The sequence below is a fragment of the Dipodomys merriami genome, unplaced genomic scaffold (assembly GCF_024711535.1).
Source record: "Dipodomys merriami isolate MVZ:Mamm:240054 unplaced genomic scaffold, mDipMer1.0.p SCAF_49, whole genome shotgun sequence".
NCBI lineage: Eukaryota > Metazoa > Chordata > Mammalia > Rodentia > Heteromyidae > Dipodomys > Dipodomys merriami.
The window spans coordinates 10,017,486-10,030,766 of NW_027206057.1; the positions used below are offsets into that span (position 1 = coordinate 10,017,486).

The 13,281-nt window shown below is 41.5% G+C and overlaps 1 protein-coding gene across 2 annotated transcripts; it reads right to left on the reverse strand.

Annotated features, from left to right (window-relative positions):
- Positions 1-2,316: 2,316 nt before the first annotated feature.
- Positions 2,317-13,281, reverse strand: Clk1 (CDC like kinase 1). 2 transcript variants are annotated; one of them, XM_069995777.1, is made up of 13 exons: positions 13,155-13,281; positions 11,728-11,888; positions 10,749-10,974; positions 9,729-9,819; positions 9,276-9,342; positions 8,464-8,580; positions 8,206-8,372; positions 6,789-6,883; positions 6,572-6,701; positions 4,871-4,953; positions 3,748-3,827; positions 3,316-3,406; positions 2,317-2,670 (listed from the first exon to the last, which is right to left on the reverse strand). In XM_069995777.1, exons 2-13 carry the CDS (start codon positions 11,886-11,888, stop codon positions 2,527-2,529), a joined length of 1,452 nt encoding a protein of 483 aa, XP_069851878.1. In that variant the 5' UTR covers positions 13,155-13,281; the 3' UTR covers positions 2,317-2,526. The 2 variants fall into 2 exon arrangements, with proteins under 2 accessions (XP_069851878.1, XP_069851879.1); XM_069995778.1 differs by lacking the exons at positions 9,729-9,819; positions 11,728-11,888; positions 13,155-13,281 and having other exon boundaries at positions 10,749-10,767.

Sequence of the window (13,281 nt, forward strand, 5' to 3'; positions counted from 1 at the left end):
TAAGAAATGTACTCATTACCTTGCTCATGTAATTGTAACCCCTCTGGTATTTTCACACAAAAAGAGTTCTAACATAATGAGAAGTTTGTAAGGCCACCCATGGTGGGCCCTAATTGTTCCTCCCAGTTTCAGCTATTATCTCATGGCCAATCTTTGTCTATACTTACCCCAAGACTGACCCTAGAAAGCCCTAAGTGATCTGACCCCTTATTCTTGTCTAATAACAGTTCCAACCAGACTTGACTCTTAGTTTCTTCAATTAGGGATGCTTCTGCCTCCAGCAATTACAATTCCTTTACCTGTACACATTCCTGCCTAGATTCTCCCATCCCTAGTAGACCTCAAACCTAAGCCTTGCACACACCATGTGCCAACACCACACCCCCTAGTCCATTTAACAACTCAGAATTAACAGTATTTACTGAACTGTCATGGGCCATTGGGATATACTACATATTAAAACACCTGATTGTGATGGTGTTCACCTTTCAGAAATGAATATAATGTTAAGACTAAATCAAGGGTTGGGACTGTAGCTTTATTGCTAGAATGCTTGCCTAGCATGTATGAAGGCCTGAATTGGATTCCACAGTACCACATAAACAGAAAAGGCTGGAAGTGGCACTCTGGCTCAAGTGGTAGAGTGTTAGCCTTGAACAAAAGATCAGGGACAGTGCCCAGGCCCCGAGTTCAATCCCCAGGACTGGTTTAAAAAAGACTGGATCAAGAATGTCCCCACTTCCCATAAAGTCCTGTACATTATAAAGACTTGCAGAAGCAAGTACTATTGGCTTTTGGCAAGACATTTTTGAAGAGGTGGGGCCTAATGGGAGGGACAAAGGGTCTCCCTTCCAACTGGCTGTGCAGAACAGCTTGTTCCATGTACCTCTGCACAACATAGCCACACTTAAGAGGCCCAAAGCCAGGAGAGCCAAAACAACCAAAACTTCTCAAACTGTGAGCCAAAGTAAACTAGCTTTAAGTTGATTCAGTTTCACATAGATACAAAGTGAAACTACATGAAGGGAGTTGTTGCAATTTTAAATGGATATGAAATGACCTCATGGTAATGTATCAACACTTGGGATGGAATTCCACATTAAGATGGACTGTATTTGGTGGGTTTGAGGACTAACTGGATCTGAGAAGGTAGCTGCCTATGTCCTGAGAAATGGATGGGATAGCCTATGTTGCAGACTTTACTAAAAGGCAACTTTTTGTGTATGTATATATGTACTGTACTTGCGAACACACACATTTAGAAAAACTGACATCAAAGCCATTTAGTTTTTGTGTGCCAGTCCTAGGGCTTAACTCAGGGACATGGGTGCTTTCCACTAGCTTTTCACCCAAGGCTAATGCTTCCCCATGAACTTTTACTTCTTGATTTTTGGTGTCTAGAGATGAATCTCACAGACTTTCCTGCCCAGGGTGGCTTTGAAACTTAATCCTCAGATCTCAGCTTCTTGAGTTAGCTGGATCACAAGGCATGAGCCACAAGTGCCTGGGCAAAATGAGTTATAGCACACGGCTGCATTGTTGGCCACATTCTCCACTCCTTTTGTCACCTATCCATATAGGGCACTCCCTATAAGGACGTATCCTCCTTTATACTCCACTCAGCCAAGTGACTAACAAATGGGATGTTGACTACTTGCTGGGGAGTATCATTCCTGAGGCCAAGTCTCCCTCAAGGTTGCAATCTTTTTGGTTGGTCATGGGGTCTGAACTCTGGGTCCTGGGCACTGTCCCTCAGCTCTTCAGCTCAAGGCAGCACTCTACTACTTGAGCCACAGCACCACCTCCGGCTTTTTCTGCTTATGTGGTGCTGAGGAATTGAACCCAGGACCTCTCATGCATGCAAGGAACTCCACCACTGCCACCTTCCCAGCCCTCTTTCTTTACCTGACTTACTCGAAGCCCTCTTACATCACCTTTGCAATAATAAATGTGGCTTGGTGGTAGAGTACTTGCCTAGCATGCATGAAACCCTGGGTTCAGTTCCTCAATACCACAGAAGTGGCACTCTGGCTCAAGTGGTAGATTGCTAGCTAGCTTTGAGCACAGAGAGGCTCAGGGACAAGCCTCTCCAAGCCTCAGGACTGGCAAAAAAAAAGAAAAAAAGAATGAAGTGTCTGCTTTTCTACACACTTAAGTGAACACCCAAAAAGCTGAATTCATTCTAGGAGAATTATGTTTTCATTAACATAAAATACTCCAAAGTAAGTATCTAATTCCCAGTTTTTACAAAGAATTGTTTATTCTTTCATGAGAGGCTAAGAAAAAAAAATGGTTACAAAAATCAACAGATTCATACAAATTTCATAAACAATTTATTCTGAGCAAATCATTTCATAATTACTGAAAAATTACTTACATATGTACATAACATACTGAATTATCCAAAATACACATAGCAATAAAAAAGGTTAAGAAATTTACAAAGCTGTATAAAATAACTTAAGTTTAAAAACCAGACTGATGCAGTCTATAAAATCTTTTCAAGAGAACTATATAATTACACATTTATGTATGTTTTTTTAGTGGATAAAAGAAAGGATGCTTTAGAGCTTCTTTGAGTGTAATTCTTTTGGCTGGATCATACTCCAACATTTTCTGAATGAGGTCAAAAAGCAGCTCATGTTCAGTATCCTGAGAAAGCATAAACTCCTGAAAGAAAAAAAAAACATATTTAACAGACTTTTCTATCTTTTCTCAGTGATAAAAACAGGGGAAATGAAGTTATCAGTAAATTGCAAGGTCTTGGGTTCAATCCCCAATGAGAGAAGAGAAGTACTTTCTATGCATATGTAAAAATGAATAATGAGCTGAGTGCTAGTGGCTCACACCTGCAATCCTAGCTACTCAGGAGGCTGAGATTGGAGGATGGCTGTTCAAAGCCAGCTCAGGCAGGAAGTCCTTGGGACTTCTTTCCTGCTCGGGCTGGCTTTAAACCGAGATCCTCAGATCTCAGCCTCCTGAGTAGCTAGGATTATAGGCATGAGCCACTGGCACCGGGCCTTGAGACAAGTCTTATCTCCAATTAACCACCAAAAAACCACAAGTGGCCCTGTGACTCAAGTAGTAGATAGAGTGCTTTGCCTTAAGAGGAAGAGCTTAGGGACAGTGCTCAGGCCCAGAGTTTTAGCCTCCTGACAAAAAAAAAAAAAAAAAAAAAAAAATTAATGATGATGGTATACGTTGTATCCAGATAGAAATTTCACAATAAAAATCCTGCCCTCTGCAACTAATATACTCACAAAAATCCCAAGAGCAAGCAAGGTCTTAATTATTTAAGGGATATTCTAGGCTTACCTTTAGAGGTTTACAGCGTCTTGACACATATCTTCCAGCAGAACTGTGTTCATCCCAGTCTAGTCGATCATGGTGGAAATATTTACGTTTCCTAAAAAGTTAATATTCATACATGTTCATAAACACTGATTTCAAGCATTTCTAGCATCTAGCAAAGATGACTGGTTGCTATGCTTTTAGAGATTAAATATTAATGCTTTTCTAGAGATTAAAAGTTATCCCTTCCCAGAAAGTGGATAACTTTGACCACATTGATTTTCATATAATAGTCTTTGTTAAAACCATGTTTTTTGAACTAAGGTCTCACTCTGTGTTCAATTAGAAATTCTGCCAGCGCTAGGATTATAAATGTGTGTACCAACATAACTAGATGTTAAAATCCTAATCATTACCACAGAATTGAGCATAGCATTAAGTTTTAAATAAATGTACCTTGTTTTCTGTACCATATGTTTTGGTAGAGGTCCAAGAATTCGTTCCATCATTGCTAGGTGCTCCTTACTGTCATGGGTCTACAGAAAAAAATAAAAAGACTTGTTAACTTATACTCTGTACTTCATTTAACATCAGTGCCAAGTGGAGCAAAAAAACATTAGAACTCAGTGATTATTAAGAATTAGGGGCTAGGAATGTGGCTCAGTGGTAGAGTACTTTGCCTAACATGCAAGAAGCCCTGGGTTCGACTCCTCAGTACCACATAAAAAAAAGCCAGACAGAGTGGCGCTGTGGCTCAAGTAGTGGAGTGCTAGCCTTTAGCAAAAGAGGCAAGTAGTAGAGTGTTAGCCTTTAGTAAAAGAGGCTCAGTGACAGCACCCAGGCCCTGAGTTCAAGCCCCAGGACTGGCAAAACACCACCACCACCAACAACAACAAAAAACAATTAGGATGGGTGCTGGTGGCTCATGTATTCCTAGCTACTCAGGAGGCTGAGGTCTGAGATTGTGGTTTGAAGCCAGCACAGGCAGAAAAGTCCAGGTGAGAATCTTATCTCCAATTAATCACTCAAAAACTGGAAGTGGAGGGCTGGGAATGTAGCTTAGTGGTAAGAGTGTTTGCCTTGCATGCATGAAGCCCTGGGTTTGATTCCTCAGTACCACATAAACAGAAAAGGCCAGGAGTGGTGCTGTGGCTCAAGTGGTAAAGTGCTTAAGGGGAGCTAGCTCAATGCCCAGACTGTTTGAACCCCAGGAATGGCAAAAAAAAAAAAAAAAAAGGAAGTAGAGCTGTGTCTCATAGTGGTAGATCTCTAATCTTGAGCAAAAAAGCTCAGGGACAGCACACAGACCCTGAGTTCAAGGCCCACAACCAACAACAACAAAAACCCCAGAAGCAATTAGCTCAAGCTTATTAATGATTTTCCTATATAAACAGATTTCTACACGTAATATACATAAAATAATTAAGACAAATGATAAATAACATGCTTTTTATTTCTTTATACTTATCTTAATCTGATTTAAAAATGAGAAGCTATACTAAATTTATACCTTGAGTTAAAGTATTCATAACAAGCAATTCTGTTGTTGAAAACCATTAAAACAGCTCTGTAAACTTACTGGAAATACTGTAAATCCAAGATAGTACTCAATAAGAATGCATCCTATACTCCAGACATCACAGGGTTGGGACCACCCTAGTGCTGCAAAACAAAGTAAACATGTTAAAGCAAAAATACTGAGCTAACTGTACTGTGAAAAATGCGTATCTAAGCTGGGCGCTGGTGACTCACGCCTGTAATCCTAGCTATTCAGGAGGCTGAGGTCTGAGGATCTTGGTTCAAAGCCAGCCCGGGCAGGAAAGTCTGTGAGATATCTCCAACAAGCTACTAGAAAACCGGAAGTGGCGCTGTGGCTCAAGTGGTAGAGCACTTGCCTTGAGCTGAAGAGCTGAGGGACAGCTCCCAAGCCCAGAGTTCAAGCCCCATGGCCGACCAAAAAAAAAAAAAAAAAAAAGCACATCAAATATCTGGGATATATAGCTGGGATTAAAGTATGAACCACCGCCTGGAAAACCATTATTGGAAACATGGCTTGTTACCTGCCTAGTGAGAAAATGCCTAGTGCTTGGGTTCAAACCCTACCACAGGCATGTACATATACAGTCTTGTCACACATATATCACATGCCAATTGTTATGGAGCTGGTCCTGTGGATTAAACTCAGGGCCTGGGTACTCTCCCTAACTTGTGCTCAAGGCTTGTGTTCTACCACTTCAGCCTCAGCTCCAGATCCAGCTTCTTTATGGTGGTTAGCTACAGATAGGAATCTTATAGGATTTCCTGCCTGGGCTGGCATCGAACAGGAATCCTCAGGTCTCAGCCTCCTAAATTGCTAGGATTATAAACTAAGCTACTGGTGGGTACCCAGCTACATGATTATTAACAGATCACTTTTAAAACTTTTGTCTTTTAAGATCCTAATAGGTGGAAAACTGCTATCAACTAATTATGGCTGTCCTAACATTATTGCACAATACATCCAACCTTTGTGGCTATGCTGGTGTGAAGACATATACATATTGCACATTCGTATGTGTATGATATATAAGTTGACAATAACAAGCTGACTGGTTTACTATACTCATCACACACACACACACACACACACACACACACACACACACACACACACACACACACACACACACACACACACACACACACACACACACACACACACACACACACACACACACACACACACACACACACACACACACACACACACACCCATGCTTGAGGGGGGGGCAGATTATAGCATGTTTGTATTTTATATAAGTACATTGTAACATGTAACCCAACAATGAATCTCTTAAATAGTTCATCTCTTCCCTAGTTAAGCAATGAATTATTGTATTAAAGTGTGCAAACTATTTTTTTTTTTGGGGTCCGGTCGTGGGGCCTGAACTCTCGGTCTGGGTGCTGTCCCTCAGCTCTTCAGCTCAAGGATAGCGCTCTACCACTTGAGCCACAGCGCCACTTCCAGCTTTTTTCTTATGTGGTGTTGAGGAATCGAACCCAGGGCCTCATGCATGCAAGTGCTCTTCAACTGAGCCACCTTCCTAGCCCCTGTGCAAACTATTTCAGAAAGATTAACCAACTTTTTTCAAGTCCCAGAGCTCTTAGGTCTTGCTTAAAAAGGGGAATTTAAACAAACACCACACGCACACACAAAAAAAGAATAAAACCTAAATCTGCAAATTTTACCTATTTTATAATAAAGAAATGAAGATTCTGGAGGCCATTTATGAATACTAACCTAAAATAACTTCAGGTGCTCTATAATGTCTCGTAGATACTAAGGTGCTGTGATGTTCATCATCATATGTTGCACTTCCAAAGTCAACAACTTTAATATCTGGATTAATTAGAGTACGTTCATCACGTTTCTGAAAAATCATAAAGAATGGTTATAAGACAAATATTAAAGAACTATTCACTTGAAACCATGAAGGTACTGTCAACTGAAGACTTACCATCTTGGGATTATATGCCTCCGTGTAGTCAGATTGCACAAATAAGATGTTTTCAGGCTTTAAGTCTGTATGAGTCAACTTGTTACTGTGCAAAACTGCAAAGTAAAACAAAATGTTGCTATCTAAAATAAGACTACAAGTTTGAAAGCAGTCTGTTATATTGTACAAAGTCCACTGAAAAGAGCAGAGATAAAATTTTGAAGATGAGGCTTGACCTCCTTAATGTTTTTGTCTGTTGAATAGACTGCCCACTGACAAGACACACTGCAGATGAACACTTTGTAATCAATTAAATCTTATTCCATATCTACATTTCTTTTCATACAATGGTCTGAGTGTTTGAACTCAAAAGTCTTGAGCTAAAACAAAAACAAAACAAAACAAAACACTATTTAGGGGTGGGAAGGTGGCTCAGTGGTAAGAATGCTTGCTTTGCATGCATGAGGCCCTGGGTTCGATTCCTCAGCAACACATAAACAGAGAAAGCCGGAAGTGGCACTGAGTCTCAAGTGGTACAGCGCTAACCTTGAGCTGAAGAGTTCAGGGATGGCGCCCAGACCCAGAGTTCAGACCCCACGACCAACAAAGACAAAACAAAAAAACAAAAGTCTTGAGCTTATGAGGCAGGGACTTTTGGGGCTGAGCCATACTCACCTATAGCCCCCATCAAACATTATATTACTATATAATCCAACGTGTTCTGGAATTTATATCCTAGCTTGGCCTTGTAATCTTGTGCTGAGATGACAGGCATGTATCACCACACCCACATCATATCCATGTGTCACCTTTTCCTTTGAAGCAATTTTATATTGCTCAGGGTGAGCTCAAGTGATTATCCTACCTGCCTTAGCCTCCCAAGTAGCTAGAACCACTGGTGTATCACTGAACTCAACTTCCTCCTTTTACATTTCTGTGTGGTCCTGAAGCTTGAACTCAAGCTCTACCACTTGAACCACAGGTCCCCTTCCAACTTTTGATGGTTAACAGGAGATAAGTCTCATTGACTCCTGTCCAGGCTGGCTTTCAACTGTCATCCTCAGATCTGTTTCTTGAGTAGCTAGGATTACAGGCACAGATGACAGACTTTTCTTTTTAACCACCAAAAATGTGCATAGCACATCAAATTAATTAACTATACATTATCATACATACTTCTTTTTTCTATTATGTGACCAACATCTTCCCAACCCTCCTACCATGAATGCATGCATACATATCTTATTTTGCAGTGCTAAGGCCTGAACCCAGGGCCTACTCTACTACTGAGTTATACCACTAGTCTTTATTCAAGCCAGAGTCTTGCACATTGTATCACTGAACTACAGGCCCACACCTGGCTATTCTTTTTCAAAGACCTGAATTATTCTGATACAACCTCAAACTTAAGTTTTTGGAAGGTATGTCAAAAACTTACAATTTACAGATTTGCATATCTGATATGCCATCTTCCTGATATGATCCAGTCGAAATGGTAGAAAACCATTTTCCTTAATGAAGTCATACGTACTAAGTCCCAGGAGTTCAAACACGATGCAAATATGACCATGATGTTCAAACCACTCCAACATCTGGACACAGCGACTATAAACACATGAAAAATAACTGAGTATATATAGTCTCTCACAATCCCTATCTACCAAGGCTACTTTAGAAATTACAACTGGATACTTACAAAGTACTGTGGGGATCTGTTGTATTTAAGTGTTCTAGAACTTGAATTTCTGAGCGTGCAGCTTCACAATATCTATCCACATTTTTAACTATTTTCACTGCTACATGTTTACCTCCTCTGTTAGAGAAAATAAAAATGGCAAATGTAATATCCAACTCCACTTTTCTGTCTTCTTCTAACTGTACTTTTATCTGTTGTGTTTTCTAAAAGTTATGGTTTACCTTTGGCGTACTCTATTAATTAAAGTCAACTTCTTACTATACAAAAGTGAAAAATGAAACAGAAAATGTTGCTAAAAACAGACTCCAAGTATGGAAGCTGTATGGTTTCCAAAGAGACCCTGTCTCAAAAACCCAAATGAATGTCTTCTTTCACCAAATCATCACTCAATGTGAGTGGTCCTTCAACTAAACAATGTATGAAAAGTTCGAATTCTTAACATACGCAAATTTTAAAATTTTGCCATTTTTGAGGGTAGATGAACTTGAACCCAGGACCTGGCAGTCTAGTTTAGCTTTTCCTGCTCCAGGTGGGTCCTGTAGCACTTGAGCAACAACTCCAGTTCTGGTTTCTGCCAAGATTGGCTTCAAACCATGATCCTCATATCAGCCTTTTGAGTAGCTACGATTACAAGCCATTGATGAGATGTAAAAATTTAGGAAACTACTTTTAAAAAACCAAATATATAAAAATCAAAGACATACCCACCCCCCTTGCCAACTTTTTATGTTGGGGATTAATCCCAGAGCCTTTGACTTCTACAACAAGCCAGAAGCTGAATGTACTCCTCATTGCAACTGTTTAACACTTACGCTTTATGATCGATGCATTCCACAACTTTCCCAAAAGCTCCTTCACCTAAAGTGTCAACAATTTCATCTAAAAGAGAATTAAATCTCAGTCATACTAGGAAGTGGAAACAATTTACTTATCATAACAACTGCTATAAATGTAGATTATTCTAGGTGATGCTACACATTTCCTTATTACTAGGTATTTATTCTATTGGTCAACGCCATCAAAAAACATTACTATTTTTAGATCTAATTTCATTAAGACTAAATTCATTAACTGATTTACTATTCTGGAAGTCTGTATAACATTAAAATTCTAAAGAAAGCAAAAAAACACAATTCCCCCCACCAAAAGAAAGGGAAAAAACAAAACAAAAAAACAGAGAAAGAAAAGATTTCCAAATCCCTGAAATCTTAATCTATATATAATGTTATCTGAAAAGTTAATAAGTGTTGAAAAATATTCTATACATCTTGCACTTAGTACGTCTCCACTCTGACAGATCAGGTGACCCTCCTCATCATCCTCTACACTCCTGGTTCTTTTCCTTCGGTGACTCTTCTGGAAACGTCAAGTGGGCGGCACCAAGATCATCCAGCCAATCAATATACCCGAGTGAATTCAGGGCAGAATACGAAATTCATTCAGCGGGGAGATATTCAGGCATTCAGATACGCGCCAGGCCACAAACGGTTGGCAGGAGCAATTTCAAATTCAGTCCCCAGAAATTCACAGGGCACATAGTTTTTGTTAACAGGAGAAAAACATGGCAAGGAACAGATTTTCAGATAAGATACTCAAAGTTTAAGTCAACAAAACATAAATACAATTGTTTTTTAAAAAAATGCTTAGCTGTAGTCTTCACTGAACCATAATTTTAAGTTTCTAGTGTCCCAAATTTAATGCTGCAGAATTGTAGGATGTATTATTTACTCAATAAGGTAGACTGTGGCCAAATTAAGATTTCCCAGTTAATATAAGAAAACAAATATTAAGACAGTAAATAAAATCCTAGTCCTAATTTTTGGAAGGAAAAGACATTTGGTACACAATAACACTGTAGCATTTTAAATATCATCTGATCTCCAAATTAATACATGACTTAAGTTCAAATCTGTTGAGTTTGCTTAGTGAAAGAAGGATTAGAGAACATAATTGTTAAACAGACACATACTAATCCTCAGTCATACAAAAATGTTTTACTTCAGTGATAAGTCTTCACAAACAGGCTTTTAGATCATTAAAAACCTTTCAGCATTTCAATTATATTTGTTACCTCCACTATTTCAATGGAATGGCAATTAGTAAATTAAACCTATATTATGAAACTAAATGTACTGAATTTCACAAACTTCCTATCCATTGCACACAGAATCCTGCAAGTTAAAGTTGAGATGACTTGTATTTTAATGAGAATTTTCCCAAATTAAAATTTCCCCCTCTATATGGGAAATAAAACTTTCAAAAAAATTTTCATTAAGTTTGCATACCCCATGTGAACGATGATACGAAGTACTGTGGTGAATCCTGTGTTTACTTTTATAACTACTTCTTCCACTTCTACCAGAGGATTTGCTACTATGGTTCTGATATCTGCTTTCATGGTCTCGATGGTGTCCTGGTTCACATCCTTGACTGTAGTCATTTCTATATTCATCAATGTAGCGTCGACTATAATAATCTCTCTCATGTACAGATCTGCTATCCAGATAATAGCTAGAAAAAAATATTTTCTATGTTTTATGAAAATATAAAATATCAGGGCTGGGAAGGTGGCTCAGTGGTAGAGTGCTTGCCTTGCATGCATGAGGCCCTGGGTTCAATTCCTCAGCACCACATAAGCAGAAAAAGCTGGAAGTGGGGCTGAGGGTCAAGTGGTAGAGCTGCTAGTCTGCAGCTGAAGAGCTAAGGGACAGCACCCCGGCCCAGAGTTCAGGCCCCACGACTGATAAAAAACGAAAAAGGAAAAATATAAAATATCAAATGCCAAACATCACCAACTTTTCAGTAATTTTGGGGGGTAGGAGGTTTGCCAGGCAGGTTATTCACCACTGAGCCACACCTCTAGATCTTCAGTAACCCCCTAAAAGATATATGCATTCTTTAGGATTTTTTTTACCACCCCCAAGCACACAAGTTCTGAAATATTTTACCAAAATCTCTCACTGGAAACAAATGAATGGTAGTCACAGTTGCTTATTGTAACTGTTACTAGCATTTATTATTCCCCTCCAGAGCTGGGGCCAGAACCTAGGGTTTCTTGCCTGTTGGCAGACATGCCAACCTGCTCTATATCCACAGGTCAAAAAAAATTTTTTTTTGGGGGGGGGGTAGGCAGGGGACAGGAGAGAGGCAGTACTAGGATTTGAAACTCGGGGCATCATGCTTGCTAGGCTGACACTGTTCCACCTGAGCCACACAGCCACCGGAAAACAACTATTTTGTACTGTGATTAAGTACTCTTCTTACCTATCAGATGTTTTAGAGTGATTGTATTTGCAGCGCTTGCTCTCCCGAGCACTGCTAGGTGATCTCTTCTTTCTTTTGTAACTGCTGCTGCTTCTCCATTTTCCACAATCCCAATCTCTCTCGTCCCAGTTAGGACAGTAAGTTCTCCTTGAATGTCTCATCTACAAAATATTCACACACACACACACACACACACACACACACACACACACACACACACACACACACACACACACACACACACAAGATTTTCCGGTTAAATTGTATCCCACACTCTTAAAATTATTCTTCTAAATCAAGGCTCAAAAGTTGTTTTCGTGTCATCTGAAATCAATGATTAAAAGGTGATAAACATAAAATCAATGATAAAACGATTTAAAAAAATTCGACATTTGAGCTGGAGGCTAGTTTTACTGGGGAAAGTCGACTGTTAAGACCTGTCGTTAATGTGTGCTCACTACAGTGAGCACACGGGGATTATCTCCCCCCCCCCTTTTTTGTTTTTTGGTCCGGTCGTGGGGCCTGAACTCTGGGCCTGGGCGCTGTCCCTCAGCTCTTCAGCTCAAGGCTAGCGCTCTACCACTTGAGCCACAGCGCCACTTCCGGCTTTTGTCTTTTTGCTTATGTGGTGCTGAGGAATCGAACCCAGGGCCTCGGGCACGCGAGGCAAGCGCTCTACCACTGAGCCACCTTCCCAGCTCCTCCCCCCTTTTTTATCCATTAGCATTAATAAATCGAGGTGGCTTTTCATCAGCTGCTCTTCAGTGTTGACCCCACGGGTACAGGCTTTATTTCTCCCGCACGCTCCTTTCAAGCACTCAGAGCCGGCTGACGGCGGCGAGCCGCGGCCCGTCGTCCGAGCTGCTCCCGAGGCTGGGTCGGAGGACGAGGGAAATAGCCACGGGCAACGCGGGGACACCAATCAACAGCTAAACATAAAACCAAAGTGAGTACTAGGTCGTTCCGTCCTCGGGTTCCTAAATCTAGTGAAGAGACGCTCGCTAGACTCTTAAAAAAAGGACCCGATCAGGGACGGAGCTTTTCTCCGGACAGGACCAAGAACGTTCTAGAAGCCGAGCAAACACCACCCTCGGCCGGCGGCCGCGTCCCTTCCAGACAGGGCGGAGCGCCTCCGCCCCGCCGCCATCTTGCGGAGCTCGGCCGCCGTCGACAACATGGCGCCGGCGGGCTGCTGGCCCTGAGGCCCGACCTCGAACGTGGCGCCCGGCGCGGCGAGCACCACCGCCGGACGCGCGGGCGGCGGCAGCGGGCGCGGCCGGGCCGGGCCGGTCGCACGCCACCTCAGGGCGGATCTAGGTGCGGGAGAGGCCGCGGCGAGCGCGGACGGGGAAAGCAAACGTGCGGCGAGGAGAGGCAAGGCCGGCCTCGCAGGCCGGGAGGCGGAGGCTGCTGCTCCCACGTCTTACCGTCAGGCAGGGGCTCCAAGCCGAGGGGACAAAGCTGGCAACGCGGCCTCGCAAAGCGCACGGATGCCCGCCACGAGCACTGGGCGCAAAATGGAGTTGACAGCCGCGGCGCCTGGACCCACCCGGA

What these genes read in the sequence shown, in the direction of transcription:
- Clk1 (XM_069995777.1), bottom strand. Translation starts at nt 11,888, where the DNA reads ATGAGACATTCAAGGAGAACTTACTGTCCTAACTGGGACGAGAGAGAT. An exon ending in GATATGCAAATCTGTAAATT is followed by an intron (nt 6,884 to 8,205) that starts GTAAGTTTTTGA and finishes TTTACTTTGCAG; the next exon opens with TTTTGCACAGTAACAAGTTG. An exon ending in GACGCTGTAAACCTCTAAAG is followed by an intron (nt 2,671 to 3,315) that starts GTAAGCCTAGAA and finishes TTTTTCTTTCAG; the next exon opens with GAGTTTATGCTTTCTCAGGA.